The 16,885-nt window shown below is 50.1% G+C and overlaps 1 protein-coding gene across 1 annotated transcript; it reads right to left on the reverse strand.

Moving 5' to 3' along the window:
• Window positions 1-930: 930 nt before the first annotated feature.
• On the reverse strand, window positions 931-15,779 carry Sult5a1 (sulfotransferase family 5A, member 1). The gene is made up of 7 exons (NM_001201369.2): window positions 15,735-15,779; window positions 14,981-15,144; window positions 5,667-5,881; window positions 4,791-4,917; window positions 4,538-4,632; window positions 1,866-2,046; window positions 931-1,158 (listed from the first exon to the last, which is right to left on the reverse strand). Exons 1-7 carry the CDS (start codon window positions 15,752-15,754, stop codon window positions 1,043-1,045), a joined length of 918 nt encoding a protein of 305 aa, NP_001188298.1. The 5' UTR covers window positions 15,755-15,779; the 3' UTR covers window positions 931-1,042.
• Window positions 15,780-16,885: the final 1,106 nt, after the last annotated feature.

Consider the following 16,885-nt stretch of genomic DNA (forward strand, 5'->3'; position numbering starts at 1 on the left):
TTCCTAGAACTCTAGACTAGGCTGGATTCAAACTCACAGAGATTCACCTGCCTCTGCTTCCTGATGCTGGGATTAAAGGCATGTGTCACTGCACCCAGAAGTTTGCAGAATCCTTGCTAAGCATGTGTGAATTCCTGGCTTCAGGGTCCAGGTGCTGCAAGGCAGCCTTCCTCCCCAGTGCAGGCAGCCCCAGTCCTGCAAAACAACAACAAAAAAACCAAACCAGGGGCCCTCTCCAATAGCTGAGCCAAGGTCCAAGGGTCTAGGGAGGGTTGTTCTTGTCACAGTGCGTGAGCAGACAGATGCTATAAATAAAAACAGGACAGAGCTCTGAATCAACAGATTCTGGAGCCAGCTTCTTGGATCAAGTCACTCCTTGGCTTTCAACCAGAGCTGGATGTTTGTCATATTGCCATTAGAGTATTCCACGGAACTCAGGCAGATGGACAGCACACAGGGATGGGGAGGGCGAGGAGGGACTTTCTGGATCCACTTGGGCCTCCTTATGCCCATTGCTGCCAAACCTCCTTTCAGAGCAGAAGCTCGCTGCTGTGCACCTGTGGCTAGGATGGCAGCCATCTTGGTAGGCAGCCCACATATTCTGGAAGCCCCAGTGAGTGGGCAGAGACCTTTCCCATTACTTGGGTTGGTTGGTGTTGGCTCCTAATGCTTGTTTTGACTTCTCTGATCTAGATATGGTCTCCTAGGGGACTCCATGGTTCCTCCCACTTTTCTACATCTTTGTCCTTGCCCTGTGGAAGAATGATCCTGGGATATAAGGTCTAGGAAAGCCTCATCTGGAGGTTCTTAAAGTTTGGAACTGCAGCCTAGTAAAGGGCCAAGACCTATAGAGAAAAAAGAGGGTCCCGGGGGTAAATGTCCCCTTTCTCCCTCAAGTCCCAGGGTAAAGGGAAGCTGTGACAGAGTCTGTACAACGTGGATCTGGGCTTTTATTGCTAGACCAGGGACAGAGCACAGTAAGAGGACAGGCTAGACCAGGAGCATAGTGACCCATGTGACTAGGCTAGATGGGTCAGAAGGGTCAGTCCATGGTCCAGGGGAGGGAAAGACCAGAGTCACCCATCTTGGACTGGTAGACAGCGTTGAACTTTTCATTCAGCTCAGGAGTAAAGTATTCCCTCCAGTTCCCCACAACACCTAGAGTAAGGGCAGATGGTGTGAGTCAGTCAGGGGAGAGAAGACAAGGATACACCACAGCTAACTCCTGAGAGACTGACAGCTGCCTCTCCCTCACCGCATTCTGAAATACATCCTGTAGGAGGCACGAGAACCTCCCATAGATACCCAGGAGCGTGCCTTAACTTACTACCCTTTCTTCAGAACTGGGAGGGCGGGGCTGGGCTCAGGCAGTGCTAGAACACGTTGCCTGTAATGAGGGCGAAGGTCAGTTTCTTTTGGAAGAGCTGGCAGAGATGGGGTTTGGGGCACTTTCTGAGAGGTTTTCAGAAATTTGGGTGGCTCTGGGAGGAGTGGTCTGAGACAGAGCTGTAGCCTGAGGTCAAAAGGGGGCCCCTGAAGGGGGTACCAGAAGTCATGACACAGGGTTGGGGGTGTCCTCAGTATCACACCGATGCTGGGGAGGAATGGGGATGACCAGGAAGCAAGTGGACTGGGTAGGCTAGGGGCTATAATCAGATGCTGCCAGGAGTAGTGGCGAACGCCTTTAATCTCAGCACTCGGAAGGCAGAAGCATAAAGATCTCCATGAGTTTGAGGCCAGCCTGGTCTACATAGCCAGCTCCAAGACAGCTAGGACTGCGTAGAGACCTTTCTCAAAACCAAAACCAAAACATACAAACAAAAGATAAGGGTAGACTGATCCCAGGTTGGGCCAGGAAGGCCTACCTTTCCGGAGGAACTTGCCCTGACTCTGGTCTATGATCTCCTTGGATAAAAGGCTGTAGTTGACCATGTTACTCTGACTCATGAAGGAGAAGCTGCTGTGTTCCAGTATGATCTCCTCTTCCTTTGGCCCCAGGGTGCGCCCCAGGAATTCACTTAACTTCCGAATGGTTGAGCGAGGTTCCTGGATTCAGAGGAATGGATACATATTTAAGACATTAAACAAGTAGGGACGAGAGAAACAATGTAACGATTTAGAGTGCTTATGCTCTTGGGACCACTCCAAGGTCAGTTTCCAGCACTCAGTAACTGTAGCTCCAGGGGTCCCAATGTATAAAAATCAATATAAACACAAATATACACATTAAAGATAAAAATAAGCAGGCAATCCCAGCACTTGGTCCAGAGAAGACTCAGGCAGATCTCGGTGAGCCCAGAGTGGTCTACAGAGTGAGTTCTAGGACAGCCAGAGCTACGTAGAGAGACAGTGCCTCAATGCCATCCTGCCGTCCCCCCAGGCCCCAGCATATATTAAAAAATAGTACAAGTAACTTGAAGTGTGAATGAACATACTCAATTGAGTATTTGTTATAGGAAACAACCACAAAGGGGATTTCTTTTAGCTGTGTCTATACCACAGAATATTTCATCATCATGAAGAATGCATGGGTGGGTGCTGGAGAGATGGTTCAGCAGTTAAGAGCACTTATTCTTGCCGGAGGACCAGGTTCCACTCCTGGCACCTCCACAGTCACTCATAGCTGTCTGTAACCTGGGGCTGAGTAGTATCAGGCCAACACTACCAAGGACTGGAAGCAGGATACAGAAATCTTGAAAAACAAAACCTCGAGCATCAATATATCTCTGAGTTCAGGTCATGTTGTATTTGACACTCAGAGGTGTCATGTCTCCAAAGAATTTCATTTTTTCCCTTTTTCTTTTTTTCGGAGCTGGGGACCGAACCCAGGGCCTTGTGCTTGCTAGGCTAGCGCTCTACCACTGAGCTAAATCCCCAACCCTTCCAAAGAATTTCATTTTAAAAATGCTTTCAAAATTGAGCTTTGATTTTTATGTCAAGCCTCATTTTGCTGGGAAGGCCAAACCTCTGCCGATGTGAATCTGTGTCTTTGTCTCCCTTGTTTTAATGTCTTGAAGTCAAACCGATGATGTCTGCTGGGGGCAAATGTGTGCAGTTTCTAAGGCCCAACAGACCTCGGATTCCCGAGAATCCCTAAGCACACATGGCACCAACAGCTGGAGCGGTGCTGCAGGCAGAGGAAAGGTCAGGCTTGCGGAGGGGATTTAAAACACACTGTGAAGAAGTAGATTTCGTCTTGTTATTCCGAGTTAAAAATCTTGCTGCTTACACATAATATTGGAACAGCGCAGAGAACTCGAGGTTCTCCAGCATCATGCATGCAATTTGCTGGCTGTGCCAGGGTGGGCTGAGTAATCGCAAGGCCTGTCTGTTCCATTAGAAAGTGCAGGGGCTGAGAGGAGAAGCAGATAAAGAGCCTGTATTCACTGCACCAAAGCTGCTCAGAGGAGCTCGTCTAGATTTTCAAACGCAGTCAAACGTGAATCAAAGATTACTCTGATGATAAATACAAAAATAGCATCAGTAGCCCAGTTTATACCTTAAGGTACAGGGGGAGAAGAAAAGAGGGGTTCTACATTTCCACCATATGGGTTCCAGGGATCAAACCAGACCAATAAATGTCTTTATCCACTGAGGCAACTCATCGGTTCCTAAATTCTTGCTTCTCAGTGTGTGTGTGTGTGTGTGTGTGTGTGTGTGTGTGTGTGTGTGCATGTAGGGGCCAGAGGAAAATCTCAGGGGCCATTCCTGAGAGAAGCCCACCTTGGTTTGTTGACAAAAGGTCTATCACAAGCCTTCGACTCGCCAAACAGATTAGTCTGGCCGGCCAGGTAAGCTACAGGGATCTGCTTGTCTCTGCCTCTCCCGCAGGTTACCGACTTAGCTACTCCCCAGCCTCACAATATTAAAATTGCAAATGTACATTAAAAATCCTTGGGGCTGGAGAGATGGCTGAGTAGTTGCACTTGTTGTTCTTCTAGAGGATGCAGGTTCAAATCCCAGCACCCACATCGTGCAGCTCATAGCTTCCTGTAACTCCAGCTTCAGGGGATTCAACGTCTTCTTCTGGCCCCCACTGACACTGGAAGACACACACGCATGGGCGAGTACACACACACACACACACACACACACACACACACACACACACACATACACACAGGCTTGGAGAGAGGACTCTGAAGTCAGAACACCCATTGTTCTTGCAGAGGACCTGGGTTTGATTCCCAGCACCCACACGGTGGCTACGACTATTCACCACTCCAGTAACAGGGGATCCAATGCCCTCTTCTGGCCTCCTTGGGCACCACATGGTCCAGACATCAATGAAGACAAACACTGATACACATGAAATAAAATAAAAATTGCTCGGATCTCCTACCAACAAGTCTCACAAGGGCTGTTACTTTTGGCAAACTGCAGGTAGGAGAGCGTGTCCGAGTCGGGAGCAACTGGGAGTTCTGAAAGCACCAATCTCATTGGTAGTCCTCTCTTAGGAAAACGAGCTTCACAGAATATTCTGGAAGAGCCGGGGATGCTACCCTGAGGAGGTTGGGTATGTGGAAGGGGTGCCCACCTGATGCAGCTCCTCGTAGGTGACGAAAAGCAAAGTTAGGTCCTTCTGGAGGCCCAGCCACCCCTTCACATGGTCAAACCAGGAGCCAAAGAAACCTGAACGAGGAGGAAACAGAGAAGGTCTACGGCCTCCATGTGGCTGGGACCCGGGAGGAGCAGGGAGACCTCAGAGGCGACTGGAACAAGGAAGCAAGGCTGCCCACCAGCTGGGTGACGAGGGGGCTCTGAGAGCCACCTCAGTCCCTGAGACCCACCTGTGCCCTCGAGAAACTCATCTGCAAAGTCCTCAAAGGAGCTGGGATTGGGCAGGAAGCCGGCAATTTGGTGAAAATGGTAGTAGGAAACCAGAACATCCTTGGGGTTCCGGCCCATGTACACCACCTGGTGGACAGAGTCCTGAATCTCAGCGCTCCCAACTTCAGGACGAGTGCCCCTCCCCACAGCCCCACGCTCCTGCTGCTTTTACTTAAAGTACTTGAGCCCGGGACCCCAGCTCCAGTCTAGAAGTGGGGGTTGGGAAGAGTTGTGTGCAGTGCTGGCCTACAGCCCCCACCACAGCAGTGCTGAGGTGGCTACACCTGATCACTGAGTGGTGGTGGTAGGTGGAGTCCTGTACGGTAGTGAATGGGTGGCCCCTGGAGGCACATTTTGGTTTCTTTATTATTACAGTTGACGTTTTTATTGGGGGGAGGGACTGTTACTCATTCCCTCAGGTTCTAGGTAGATTATGGTCACTATCACCCCCACAGGGTAAATGCGTCTTGCCTATCAGGGTTCCACCAATTCTAAATTCTACTGTTGGGAAGATTGGTGTAGACCTGTGTCTCCAAGACCTACTCGAGTTTCTCCAGTGCCTTCCCACCAAGTTAGGAAGGGATCTCTCTTCCCCAGCGCCAACCACTAACATTCACTACACTCAGACAATGAACTAACCTGCCCTCCTCCTCCTGGCCTGGCCACGCCGCTGCCCGGGGCAAAACTCACTGCTGTGTAGATCCAGCCCACGTGATTTTTACCCACCTACACATGTTCCATGTCCTTCACCCCAGGACCCTTTGGACTCCCCCAAAGCCTGACTCCATCTTGGCTCTCGTGAAGTGCTTAGGAGAGTGAAGGTGCCCGTTTCCTACCTTGGCCTTGGACTTCATCAGAGCCGGGGACAGCCCTTTGGCGTTCAGGTGGGAGGTGAGTAGACGAGGCCAGGAGGTGTTAAGCTTGGAAAGGAGGCTGCTAAAGGAGGCTTGCTCCATCCAGGGCATGCGGGCCCAGTTGGGGAGGTGGTGAATGGGCCACAAGTGGCCCTCACAGAAGATAAGACTCAGAACCTGCTGCATCCAGGTGGTACCTGCAGGGCAAGGGGTAGCAGTAGGGGTGGGGCAGGTGTTGGGGTGTGGCTACTTCTGCCTGAGACATCCCCAGCGCCTCTCCCCTCCCCCCACCCCGAGTAACAGGTTTACTGTGTGCATCCTTAATCTTTGCGAGGATTCTGAAGCAAGCCTGGTCCTCTCTCACTGCTCTGAGTGTGCAGACCACAGAACCCAAACCTGGTCCGTCTGAGTGCTCTCCCGCTCTTTCCCCGGGTTCCTTGCGTCTGTCTGAGACCTTAATCAATGTTTGTCCGTTTGTCCTGGTTCTTCTCACTGTGTAGATCAGGCTGACATTGAAACCATGAGAGTTCCATCCTGAGTGCTAGGATTCAAGGATTGAGTGGTCACATCTGGCCTTTCGTATGGCTTTTTTTTTTTTAAATATTTATTTATTATGTATACATCATACAGCTTTCTGCCTGCGTGTATGCCTGCAGTCCAGAAGAGGACATCAGATCTCAATACAGAGGTTGTGAGCCACCATGTGGTTGCTGGGAATTGAACTCAGGACCTCTGGAAGAGCAGACAGTGCTCTTAACCTCTGAGCCATCTCTCCAGCCCCTTTGGTATGGCTTTTATCACCTGTATTTCTGCTAACATTCTATATGTGAGAACTCAGAAGTTTCCTGACATTTCAGCCACAGCTAGATAACTTCAATTTGGAGGTTCTAAAGAGTTTGGGCTTACTCTACAATGCCCCCACTTATGTTTTCTCCCTTCCTTCCTTCCTCCTTTCTTGGGGTCCTACAGGTAGAACTCAGGGATGTATATAAATTAAGACAGAACTCTACCACTGTGCTAAATCCTAGCCACTTCCTATTTTCTCCCTATGCCCTCACCACAGAACTGCCTGCATCCCCGCCACAGAACACCTGAAACCCCCTCCCTGCACCCCCACTGTTTTCTCTCAGTATTTGTTAGAATAGAACCCCAGAGTTTTTAGTCACGATTTCTATCTTACAGTCCCAGCACATCATTAAAAAGCTTGTTTTGTTTGGGGGATAGGCTTGGCGGAAGATCACTGGTCTCACATCATGAAGCCCTAGGTTTTAGTCCTTGTAGAGCAGGGGAAGAAGAGGAAGGTAAGGTGGAAGAGAAAAGTATGCTTTGGAAGAAAATCAGACGTCTTGGAACTGGAGACGTGGCCCAGTGGTTAAAGAGCACTGGTTGCTCTTCCAGAGGATGTGGGTTCAATTCCCCACGCGGCAGCTCACAACTGTCTCTAACTCCAGGTCCAGGGGGTATGACAACCTCTTCTGGCCTCTTACGGCACCAGGCATTTATCATAAAGACAAACATGCAAAGTGCCCATATACATTGAAAAATCATAAACACAACTTTTTAGAACTAAAAAAACAAACAAACAAAGAGAATATTAGTTTTCCTCACGGGCCCCAGAGCAACTTTGAGGTATAACAGCGGAGGAGAAAAGCCTTATACTACACCAGTGAGAGACCGACAGGAAGGAACGGGTACAGGCTATGTGGGAAGAGTGTGCCCGCCTCAGTGAAGATGTGGGGGTGGCCTGGGCAGATGGAGAATCCTCTGTCCTTAGACAGGATGTCCTAACGAAATAAACAGGCCAGTTCTCCTATGTTAATCTGTAAATCGAACTCAATTCCAACAAAAATACCCTTGGGTGTGTACAGACTTAGGCAAGTTGGTGTTGAAATTAGACTGAAAAGAAGCACACAGTGGTCAGGACTCAGAACACAAGTGGGGAACAACACGCGGCTCCCACAAGTGTGGTCAGGAAGGGGCAGCTTAGAGCTGTGGTGCAGGACAACCCCTTGGGGTCAACAGAGTAGCCATTTAGCCAAACACAGCTCTTACTTCACACCTCACAGGAATAAACCAAGTATGAAAACCGCAAACGAGTGGCAAATTCTTCTTAAATTTCCGTTGTTTTGTTTTATGGAGATGGGGTCTCGCCATGTGGCAGCTGTTCTGGAACTCACAGCCCAGGCTGGCCTCGAACTCACAAAGATCCAGGTGCACCCCCACACTTGGTGGCAGATTCCTTTATAGCATCCACACAGTGACTGTCCTAAGTACAACGCAAAACGTTAGTGACCTCCCTCAAGCTCAGAGGCAAGCGAAGCTAGGTCTGACAATACTTGCTAGCCAGGGCTCTAGCTTGAATCCAGAATGTCTCTGAAGGGCCTACGTGTTAGAGGGAAGAGGAAAGACCAAAGAGACAAGGACTGGCGGGAGGTCTTTGGATCATGGGGGAGTGTTTTCTGAGATAGTAGCACCCCAGTCTCTTCTCTTCCTTCTTTTGAGCTGGGTCTCATGTTAAACTTCTGATTCTCCTGCCTCTGTCACCTGAGGGTCTCTGAGTGCTGGGATTGCAGACTGTCATGCCTGCATTTGTTTGTGTTCCCGGCTTCAAACCCTGGGTCTTGCCCATGCTGGGAACCATTCTTCCAACCTCCGTAGCCCTAATGTGTTACCCTTCTTTTATTCTTTGTACTTGGATGGATCCAAGGGCTTTGTGCATAGTATTATGCGATCTCTCACTGGACCCTAGTCCCTTTCCCCTTCTAAGCCACAGTGAATTTGCTCTGCCATTCTCTCTATCATGATGTGCCTGCCACAGGACCAAAGCCAGGGTAGCCCTGAGTCATGGGTTGGGATCTCTAGAACTGTAAACTCTCCTTCCCTTGACTACTGTAGATATTTCCCAGAGTGAGGGAAAGTTGACTCACACTCACCAAGTGCTAGCCTAGCCGGTCAGTGTGGTGAATTAGAAAGTTCCCTAGTGGGGGCTGGAGAGATGGCTCAGCGATTAAGAGCACTGGCTGCTCTTCCAGAGGTCCTGAGTTCAAATCCCAGCAACCACATGTTGACTCACAACCATCTGTAATGGGAACTGGTGCCCTCTTCTAGTGTGTCTGAAGACAACTACAGTGTACTTATATATAATAAATAAATATTAAAAAAAAAGAAAGTTCCCTAGTGCCAGGGGTAGTGAAGCACACTTTGAATCCCTTAAGGAGGCAGAGGCAGGAAGATTTTCATGAGTTCAAGGCTTGTCTGGTCTACAAAGCAAGTTCTAGGCCAGCCAGGGCTCCAAAGTGAGACCCTCTTTCCAAAAATAAAGAAAAGAAACAGTTTCCCTGTCCCCAACAAGACACATTTTCATTACAAAGTAACCTCTCAGGAGTGGTGTCTCAAGGCGGCTTAACAATGGCGTACTGCCACTGTCACAGTGCTCTGTAACAGAGGTTAAGGAAACACATTCTCCCAGCCTTACTTTTTCTTATGTAAACTGCACTATACAAACACTTAGGATAGGGCAATGTGGCATAAGCCCTTAATCCTATCATGGGCAGGTGGATCTCTTTGAGTTCTAGGCCACCCTGTTCTATACAGTGAGTTCCAGGTCAGTCATGGAGAACTCTGTCTCAAAACAAATTTAAAAATCCCATAATAAATACGTACAGCCTGTACCAAGATTAATGACAGCGTGCTGCCGTTGGTCATTTCTTCCATCTAGAATCTAGTGCCTTTTTTCTCTTTCCGTCTCATCCAGTCCTAGGCTAGCAATCACAGCTTATTTCCCATGACCACAAGGGCCACTCTCTTCCTTTGTTCTGGGACAGTGGAACTAGGGCAGGGAAAGTTTGAGGGGACACAGAACACCCTGTTACTTTCCCCCACAGGACACTCAAGGCCAAAACCAGGACCTAAAGTTTTACTACTAACTTTTCAGTGTTGTCTAGCAACCAACCTCACTCAGGGTAACGAAAAAACTAGCTTGGGTTTCTTCTCTCAACTTCATATTTTCACATGGTTTTTTTTTTTCCCCTTCAGACCTTGGCAACCTGAGACGATTCTGTCTTTTCCTTATTAAGTTGAGAATGTGTGCCTTTTCAGGGAGGGAAGCACTTTCTGGCTTCTCTGTCTGGGTTGGACAGTCATGTGCTTTGAGGCTTGAGGGTAATGTGAACAGGAGTACTGGATTCTGTGGCCATGGATCTGATAACTGGGAAGTTTCATGAGAGCTCAATGGTGGCAGCAGAGAGATAGTGGAGAAATCAGGTCCCAGATTGGAGGAAGCGGACTGCGTGAGGTTTTCCTCACACAATTTAAGACAGGAGTTAGTGATTGCTAAGACTTTTCCTTTAATATTTTTACACTGAGTGTATCAGCTGGTTTTGTGTGTCACAGAGAAAGGAGCCTCCCTTGAGGAAATGCCTCCATGAGACCCAGCTGTAAGGCATTTTCTCAATTAGTGATTAAGTGGGGAGGACCCAGCCCATTGTGGGTGGTGCCGTCCCTGGGCTGGTGGTCCTAGTTTCTATAGGAAAGCAGGCTGAGCAAGCCAGGGGAACAAGCCAGTAAGTAACATCCCTCCATGGCCTCTGCATTAGCTCCTGCTTCCTGACCTGCTTGAGTTCCAGTCCTGACTCTCTTTGGTGATGAACAGCAATGTGGAAGTGTGAGCTGAATAAACTCTTTCCTCCCTGTCTTAGTCAGTGTAGTGGCTATTCCTGGTTGTCAGCTTGACTATACCTGGAATGAACTGTGATCCAGAATTGGAAGGCTCACTTTTGATCCTGATCTTGAGGCTGGGAGATACAAGTTTCTGACCTGGATCTTGGTATGGAGATCTTAAAGCAAAGAGATCTCTGAGTTTGAGGTCACCTGGGACAAAGCAAGTCCCAGAAGCATGGGGGTACCCACCGTTAATCTGGGACACATCATCTGCTGGAGACTTACATAAGGACATTGGAAGAAGGAAGAGTCTTCTTCGCCTGCCTGCCTCATGGGATGGAACCATTGCTAGATCCTTGGACTTCCATTCACAGCTGCTGCTCATCGTTGTTGGGGAGTTGGACTGCAGACTGTAAGTCATCAACCAATTCCCTTACTCTACAGAGACTACCCATGAGTTCTGTGACTCTAGAGAACCCTGACTAACCCAGTGAGGGTTACTATCCCTGCACAAACATCGTGACCGAGAAGCAAGTTGGGGAGGAAAGGGTTTATTCAGCTCACACTTCCACATTGCTGTTCATCACCAAAGGAAGTCAGGACAGGAACTCAAGCAGGTCAGGAAGCAGGAGCTGATGCAGAGGCCATGGAGGGATGTTTCTTACTGGCTTGCTCCCCCTGGCTTGCTCGGCTTGCTCTCTTATAGAACCCAAGACCACCAGCCCAGGGACGGCTCCACCCACAATGGGCTGGGTCCTCCCCCCTTAATCACTAATTGAGAAAATGCCTTACAGCTGGGTCTCATGGAGGCATTTCCTCAAGGGAGGCTCCTTTCTCTGTGATAACTCCAGCTTGTGTCAAGTTGACACACAAGACCAGCCAGTACAGTCCCCAACTTGCTTCTTGGTTATGATGTTTGTGCAGGAATAGAAACCATGACTAAGACACCGAGTATGGGCAACTGAGATGACAAACAAGGGTAAAGCACTGTGGTGGGTAAGACCTGACCCTGTTGAGGAGATCAGAGAAGTGGATGGAAAAGGCCCTATTGAAAGTCTTGGGAGCGCACAGACACTGGCAGGAGTGGCTTCTAGGGAACGCTGGGGCTTTCCACCTTCCTGCCTTATGGGCATACTGTCGTCATCATACATTGCATTTATGAAGGTGAGCAGAGCTGAGGCTGGCTCTTCGCCCACTGGAGCAGGAAGGTCTGAATGTTCCTGAGGGCTGGGTGGTGTTCCACTCTGCAGATCCTGTCAGCCTCTGGATCTCAGGGAGGATAAGCAGCTACTATAAGAGTAGACACAAAAGCAGGTTTCTGAGAGGGGGAGAGAGATACCCATATCCCCCTGTGCTCTGCTAAAGCAAGACCTGATCCTCAGCAACTGGATGTCTACACGGTAGCCCACTCAGGCCTCCATTTACTCCAGACCATGAGTGGCTGGCCACTGTACGGTGCTAGGTATAGTATGACCAGGGTGTGGCCCTGGACATGAAAGCATCAGTTAAGCACCTTCTTAGACATACCACCATCATTATCCCCTCCTCTACAGTTGCTGTAACAAGTGACCAGCAGCTAGACCAGTGAGATGGTTCAATGCGAAGAGAGGCTTGCCACCAAGCCTGATAAACTCCCTTGAGAGCTATGTGGTAGAAAGAGAAAAAAAAAAAAACTGACTCTCGAAAGTTGTCATCTGACGTCCATACATCCACTGTGCCACAGTGTGTGCCGGAGCATGCACACGCGTGTCACACACACACACACACACACACACACACACACACACACGCACACACACACAGATAAATAAATAAATATTACAGATAACTACCAAATTAGTGGCTTTCAACAGTGCAGCTCTTCCTGTAGTTCTGGCACCAGAGTGCAAGTGGGGTTGGTACTGCTGAGGACACTGATTCCTTGCCACCCTTGCCTTTCCAGCTTCTCGGGGGCTACCATATTCCTTCCAAACTGTCTCATTCAAGGGCAAAAGCTGTCACATCTCCCATCCAGCTCCTGTCATCATAACTCCTTTGTTGTCTGAGCCGTATGCACCACTCTCCAGGGACCCTGTGATGACACTGGACTGACTCCATAGTCCACGATGATCTCCATCTAAAGGTCCTTAGTCTAAGCAGGACTACAAAATCCTCTCCAACACATGAACTCACATACCGTGAGGATTAGATTAAGAGCACACTGGGGCTGCTGTTCAAGGCAGAGATAGAAGGGAGGCTAAGGCGGCCCTACATCTGCCAGAAAGGCATCAGATGTGGAATGTGAGGGCAAGGCAGAGAGGAAGAAAGGCTCCATTGTGGCAGCAGAGAGCAGAGCTGACCTGAGAACACCTGATTCTTACATGCCAACTTCCTTCTCGGTTGTGTAACCTTAGCCTACTGCCACCCTTCCTGCAGAGTACTGGAGAGCCCTGGTCTGAGATGGACACTCACTGTATGAGTGGCTTAGAGCCTCCTTGGTATGATTGATTCCACCAGGCAAGGCAGAGGAGAGAGGTGAGGCAGAAAAGAGAGGTGAGCCGGAAAGAGAGCAAACTGGCCCAGATCTGAAGAAGCCTTTCCAAGAGGGATAGCCGCCAAAGTGTGAGGAGGGTGGTCAGGTGGAGTAAGAAGAACACTCAGGCATGGGACTGTCACCCAGACCCGGGTGGCTTCCTGTGCATGTCAGCTGTTTGAGCTCCCTGAGGGGAAACCATGGCATCTAATAAGTACCACTTTCTGGTCCGTTAGTTTGTTTTTTGAGATGAGACACCTCTGTGTAGCTCTGATGGCACCAGAATTAGTTCTGTAGACCAGGCTGGTCTTGAACTTGTGGAGATCTCTCTGCCTCCGCCTCCAAAATTCTAGGATTAAAGGAGTAAGCCACCACACTTTTCTCACATAATTGAATGTTCCAGAACATTCCAGCCTTGGTGATGGTCTTTCCAGAAAGCCCATCTGGCCTTCTGTGCTAAGAATGTAACCCAGGTCCTCACCTACACAGAGCGAATCCTCCACCAGACTGCGCCACAACCCATTTCTCTACCTTAGACATCTGAAGAGAAGCTGTGGCCCTGACTAGAGAGGAGGGTATTCTGGGAGTTGCTCGGGTGTCTGCTCCCCTAGAGCAACCACACTTTCCTGGGGTCACCTTCAGGGATAGCAAACCCTAGGGACCTTGATGGGAATGGAAGGCCACAGGGCCCTCCCTTAGCTTCTCTGACTTTCAGAATGGGGAAGAAGGTTACCACCTTTCTTTTTTTTTTTTTTTTTTTTTTGGTTCTTTTTTTCGGAGCTGGGGACTGAACCCAGGGCCTTGCGCTTCCTAGGTAAGCGCTCTACCACTGAGCTAAATCCCCAGCCCCCACCTTTCTTTTTTTTAAGTCAGACAGAACCACCTAAGAAAATACAAACCAGAGCAGGCGTGGTCCTTCCCTCCCTTCTGCCTGTGCCCGATTCAGGACTAGCGATAAGATTCAGCACTGTATCTTGCCCGCTACAGTGTGTCTGGATGACCTTGTGCTGTTATTGAGAGATGATCTGTCCTCACCTCTCCCCCCATACAGGGACACTGACGACCTGGATCCAGGACCCAGGGTGCCCATAGCTCTGCTGCCCTCTCCTTTAGGAGGAACTGAGAGGCTGTAAGAACAGCCTGATGGATCCCAGCCCACCCACTGCATTCCTTCTGGTGGGAAGCCCCAGCCCACAGACCAGGCCCCTGGGCAGATCTGTTAAGATGTGAATAGAGGGATCTGATCCAGGAAGCAGGAGGGAGGGGGTGGTGGCTAGGGAATGGGATAATTATGTAGGGTGGAGGGGAATGGGGTCTGGTGTAAGAGAAAGACTCGTCAGGAATGTGGAGTATAGAAGGGGCATTTGGCCCTATCTGCTGAATTGTTGACTTACCTAAGTTACTGGTAGTCCAGGTGGCCCTGGTGGCCAAGCCCCATGAGGCAGATCCTGCTTTTAATGGGCACTGTGCCCTAGCTGGGCTGTGCCCAGGGGACAAAACTACCCCCCGGGTAGGATCCTCAACCCTGTGTCTATCCTTACAGAGCCAGGATGACGAGGATGTCACGCAGGGTCCTGCAGACTATGCTGGTACCCTGAACATACAGGAGGACGGTAGACCAGGCAGTCTTACGGGATTAGGGAGTTCCTGTCCCACATAAATATACTTCATGGAGGTGCTGCACACCATTCACCCCTGCATGATTCAGGGCAAGGAAAAGTTCGTCCCCCAAAGGACCACACGCCTCAGAATGAAGCCGGGCTCTCAGCGCTCACCCTACATCATCCCCGGCATTCTTTCCGTGGGCTCAGAAACCTGTTCAAGCAAGTGCAGAGAGATTACAGAGTTCCCAGGAACCTGACCAAGGTACAGGGAGGGGGGCTGCTGGGCACCTTGAGCTTCTGAGGCTACTAGAAAGAGAAACAACTGGCCAAGGAAGCTAGTGAGGCTTTCATGGAGCCGGTACTGACTCAAGCCAGAAAGGCAGCTGTACGGCTCAAAGCAAATTGACAGGTATCAGGGAGAGGTCCCAGGCATCTACTCTACGGTGCCAAGAAGGCGGCCAACCGAGGTGCTGTGAGTGGAAGGAAGCCCTGGTGTTGGATCGTCCCAGCCTGTCTCTCACCTGACTTAGGGAAGGTTACCAAGAGGACGTCCGTGTCCTGGAACTGGAAAGAACACGCTGCCTTCAGGGACTCTAGGGTGTGCAGGAACCCTGGGAAGCGGATGCCATCGAAGATCTCAGTGGTGTTCATGCGCTCATTCATGCTGGTGCTGTCCGGAGCAAGGCTGTAGATGAAGGAGTCTGTCACACAGGCCCCAAGCTCTTTCCAGGAGATACAAGCCAGTTTGCCATTCCGTTAAAGTGTTGAGTGAGATAGGCCTGCCCCGGCAGGTGGCTGCTGGTTTTGCTCTCAGGTCTCATTGTAGGACTGTCTTAGACCCTTGAACAGACTCATCTGTCATCTGGTTCAAGGAAGATGCCATCATAGGGTATAGACCTCTGTGCTCTGGCCTTGGACTAACAGTGGCATCTATCTGGCCTTGAGACTGTGACCAGTTGCTCGCAGAATTCTCCCCTAGTCACTGGTCCTTGGCCACTTGTATGCAGGGCTGCACCTTAACAGCAAACTTGTGTGGTTGTGACATATCGTGAACATCCTCTCGGACTTGAGAACTGCTTGTCTTGCCCCAAAGCATAGTGGGAGCTGTATCCAAAGGCCCCACCTAGCTAGCAAGCAGTTCCCACCCATCGCCCCCGCCTCGGGTCTTCCTATACAGCTGCGCAGCCTGGGCTGACAGGAATGTTTCCACTGAATCCTGGAGCAGCCTCTGACAGAAGCCCCACCTCCCCTGTTCCCTCGGGATCCCCTACTCACCACAAAGTCTCTCTCTGCATAGTGCGCCTCGTTGTGAGCTCCCAGCCCAGCCCTAGAAAACGTGGCTCAGGCTCTACTTGGGCAGCTCCAAAGAGGCTCCACCCCAGAGTAGCAGGGCCCTGGGGCAGATGACTTCGGGGTGCCCCGCCCCCAACCAGACCCATTTGGGGGAGGGGCTGGGAAGAGCGCCCCAATAGGCAAGCAATAAGTGGATAGTCTTCAGGACAGAAGCCACTTTTCGGGAGCAGACTAAGGTGCAGTTTAACAGTGACTGGGTATGACACAGTTTTCCTGTTTCAAAAATGCTCCCCTGTAGAAGCACTGGGCAGGAGGGAGCCAGAAGCAGGTCAGGAAGGGGCAGGGCACCGTCCTTTTCAGCAGAGGGCAGCTTTCTCTACCAGCCTAGAAGCCATGCAGTTTATATAATTTTGTGGTAAGTGGTGGATGCAGCACAATCAGCTCCAACAGAAATGTACATGAAGACTTTTCCTTCTCCCTCCACCACCAGCTGCCAACCACCCGAATCCCTTTGCCTCCTCGTCTCATTAGGCAGCTGCCAACGAGCACAGAAATGTCTCACTGCCCACAGTGCTTTGCAACAACCAGAGTCCTGGAGCTCCGTATACAGCACAACAAAACCTCTTCCATTTGCTTAGGAAATTTGGGTTTCTGTTTTGTGTTGATCCGTTACGCTGCAGGGGAGTACCGGCGGGGTCCTCTTTGTCTTACAGGTGGGAAATGCGCCCTTATCAACACACACCACAGAGCACACACTGACCTGGTGTCCCCTTGTCCTTGCCCACCCTTTAAAGAGTGACTCTGGTCCTGATTCCTCTTTTCAGATCGTCTCCAAGAGAAATCAGCTTGTGGTCTCTCCAGAGGGACCACAGCCAAGTTCTCCAAAGGTTCGGCTAAACTGGTTTCATCAATTCACACACCACACGATTACCACAATCATGACTGGGACATATAACAGTTCAGGCCTCCTCCTCCTCAGCATAAGCCCGTGTCCTCCCCTGATAAATTACACAAGTCTGTCGCCACCTCTTGTTTGGTTTGTTGCCAAACGCCACATAATGCACGGCTTTGTGTCTGGGTTTGTCCCCTCCTCATGTTGTTTGCGACATTCATCCATGTCACTGTGTGTGTAC

This window comes from Rattus norvegicus, chromosome 19 (genome assembly GCF_021556685.1).
Source record: "Rattus norvegicus strain SHRSP/BbbUtx chromosome 19, alternate assembly SHRSP_T2T, whole genome shotgun sequence".
In the NCBI taxonomy this organism is placed as follows: domain Eukaryota; kingdom Metazoa; phylum Chordata; class Mammalia; order Rodentia; family Muridae; genus Rattus; species Rattus norvegicus.

Coding starts and splice junctions, on each gene's coding strand:
- Sult5a1 (NM_001201369.2), bottom strand. CDS start 15,754: ATGCAGAGAGAGACTTTGTG. Junction 4,633..4,790: donor TGAGTTTCTCGAGGGCACAG/GTGGGTCTCAGG, acceptor CTCCTCGTTCAG/GTTTCTTTGGCTCCTGGTTT. Junction 1,159..1,865: donor GGGCAAGTTCCTCCGGAAAG/GTAGGCCTTCCT, acceptor CCCTTACTCTAG/GTGTTGTGGGGAACTGGAGG.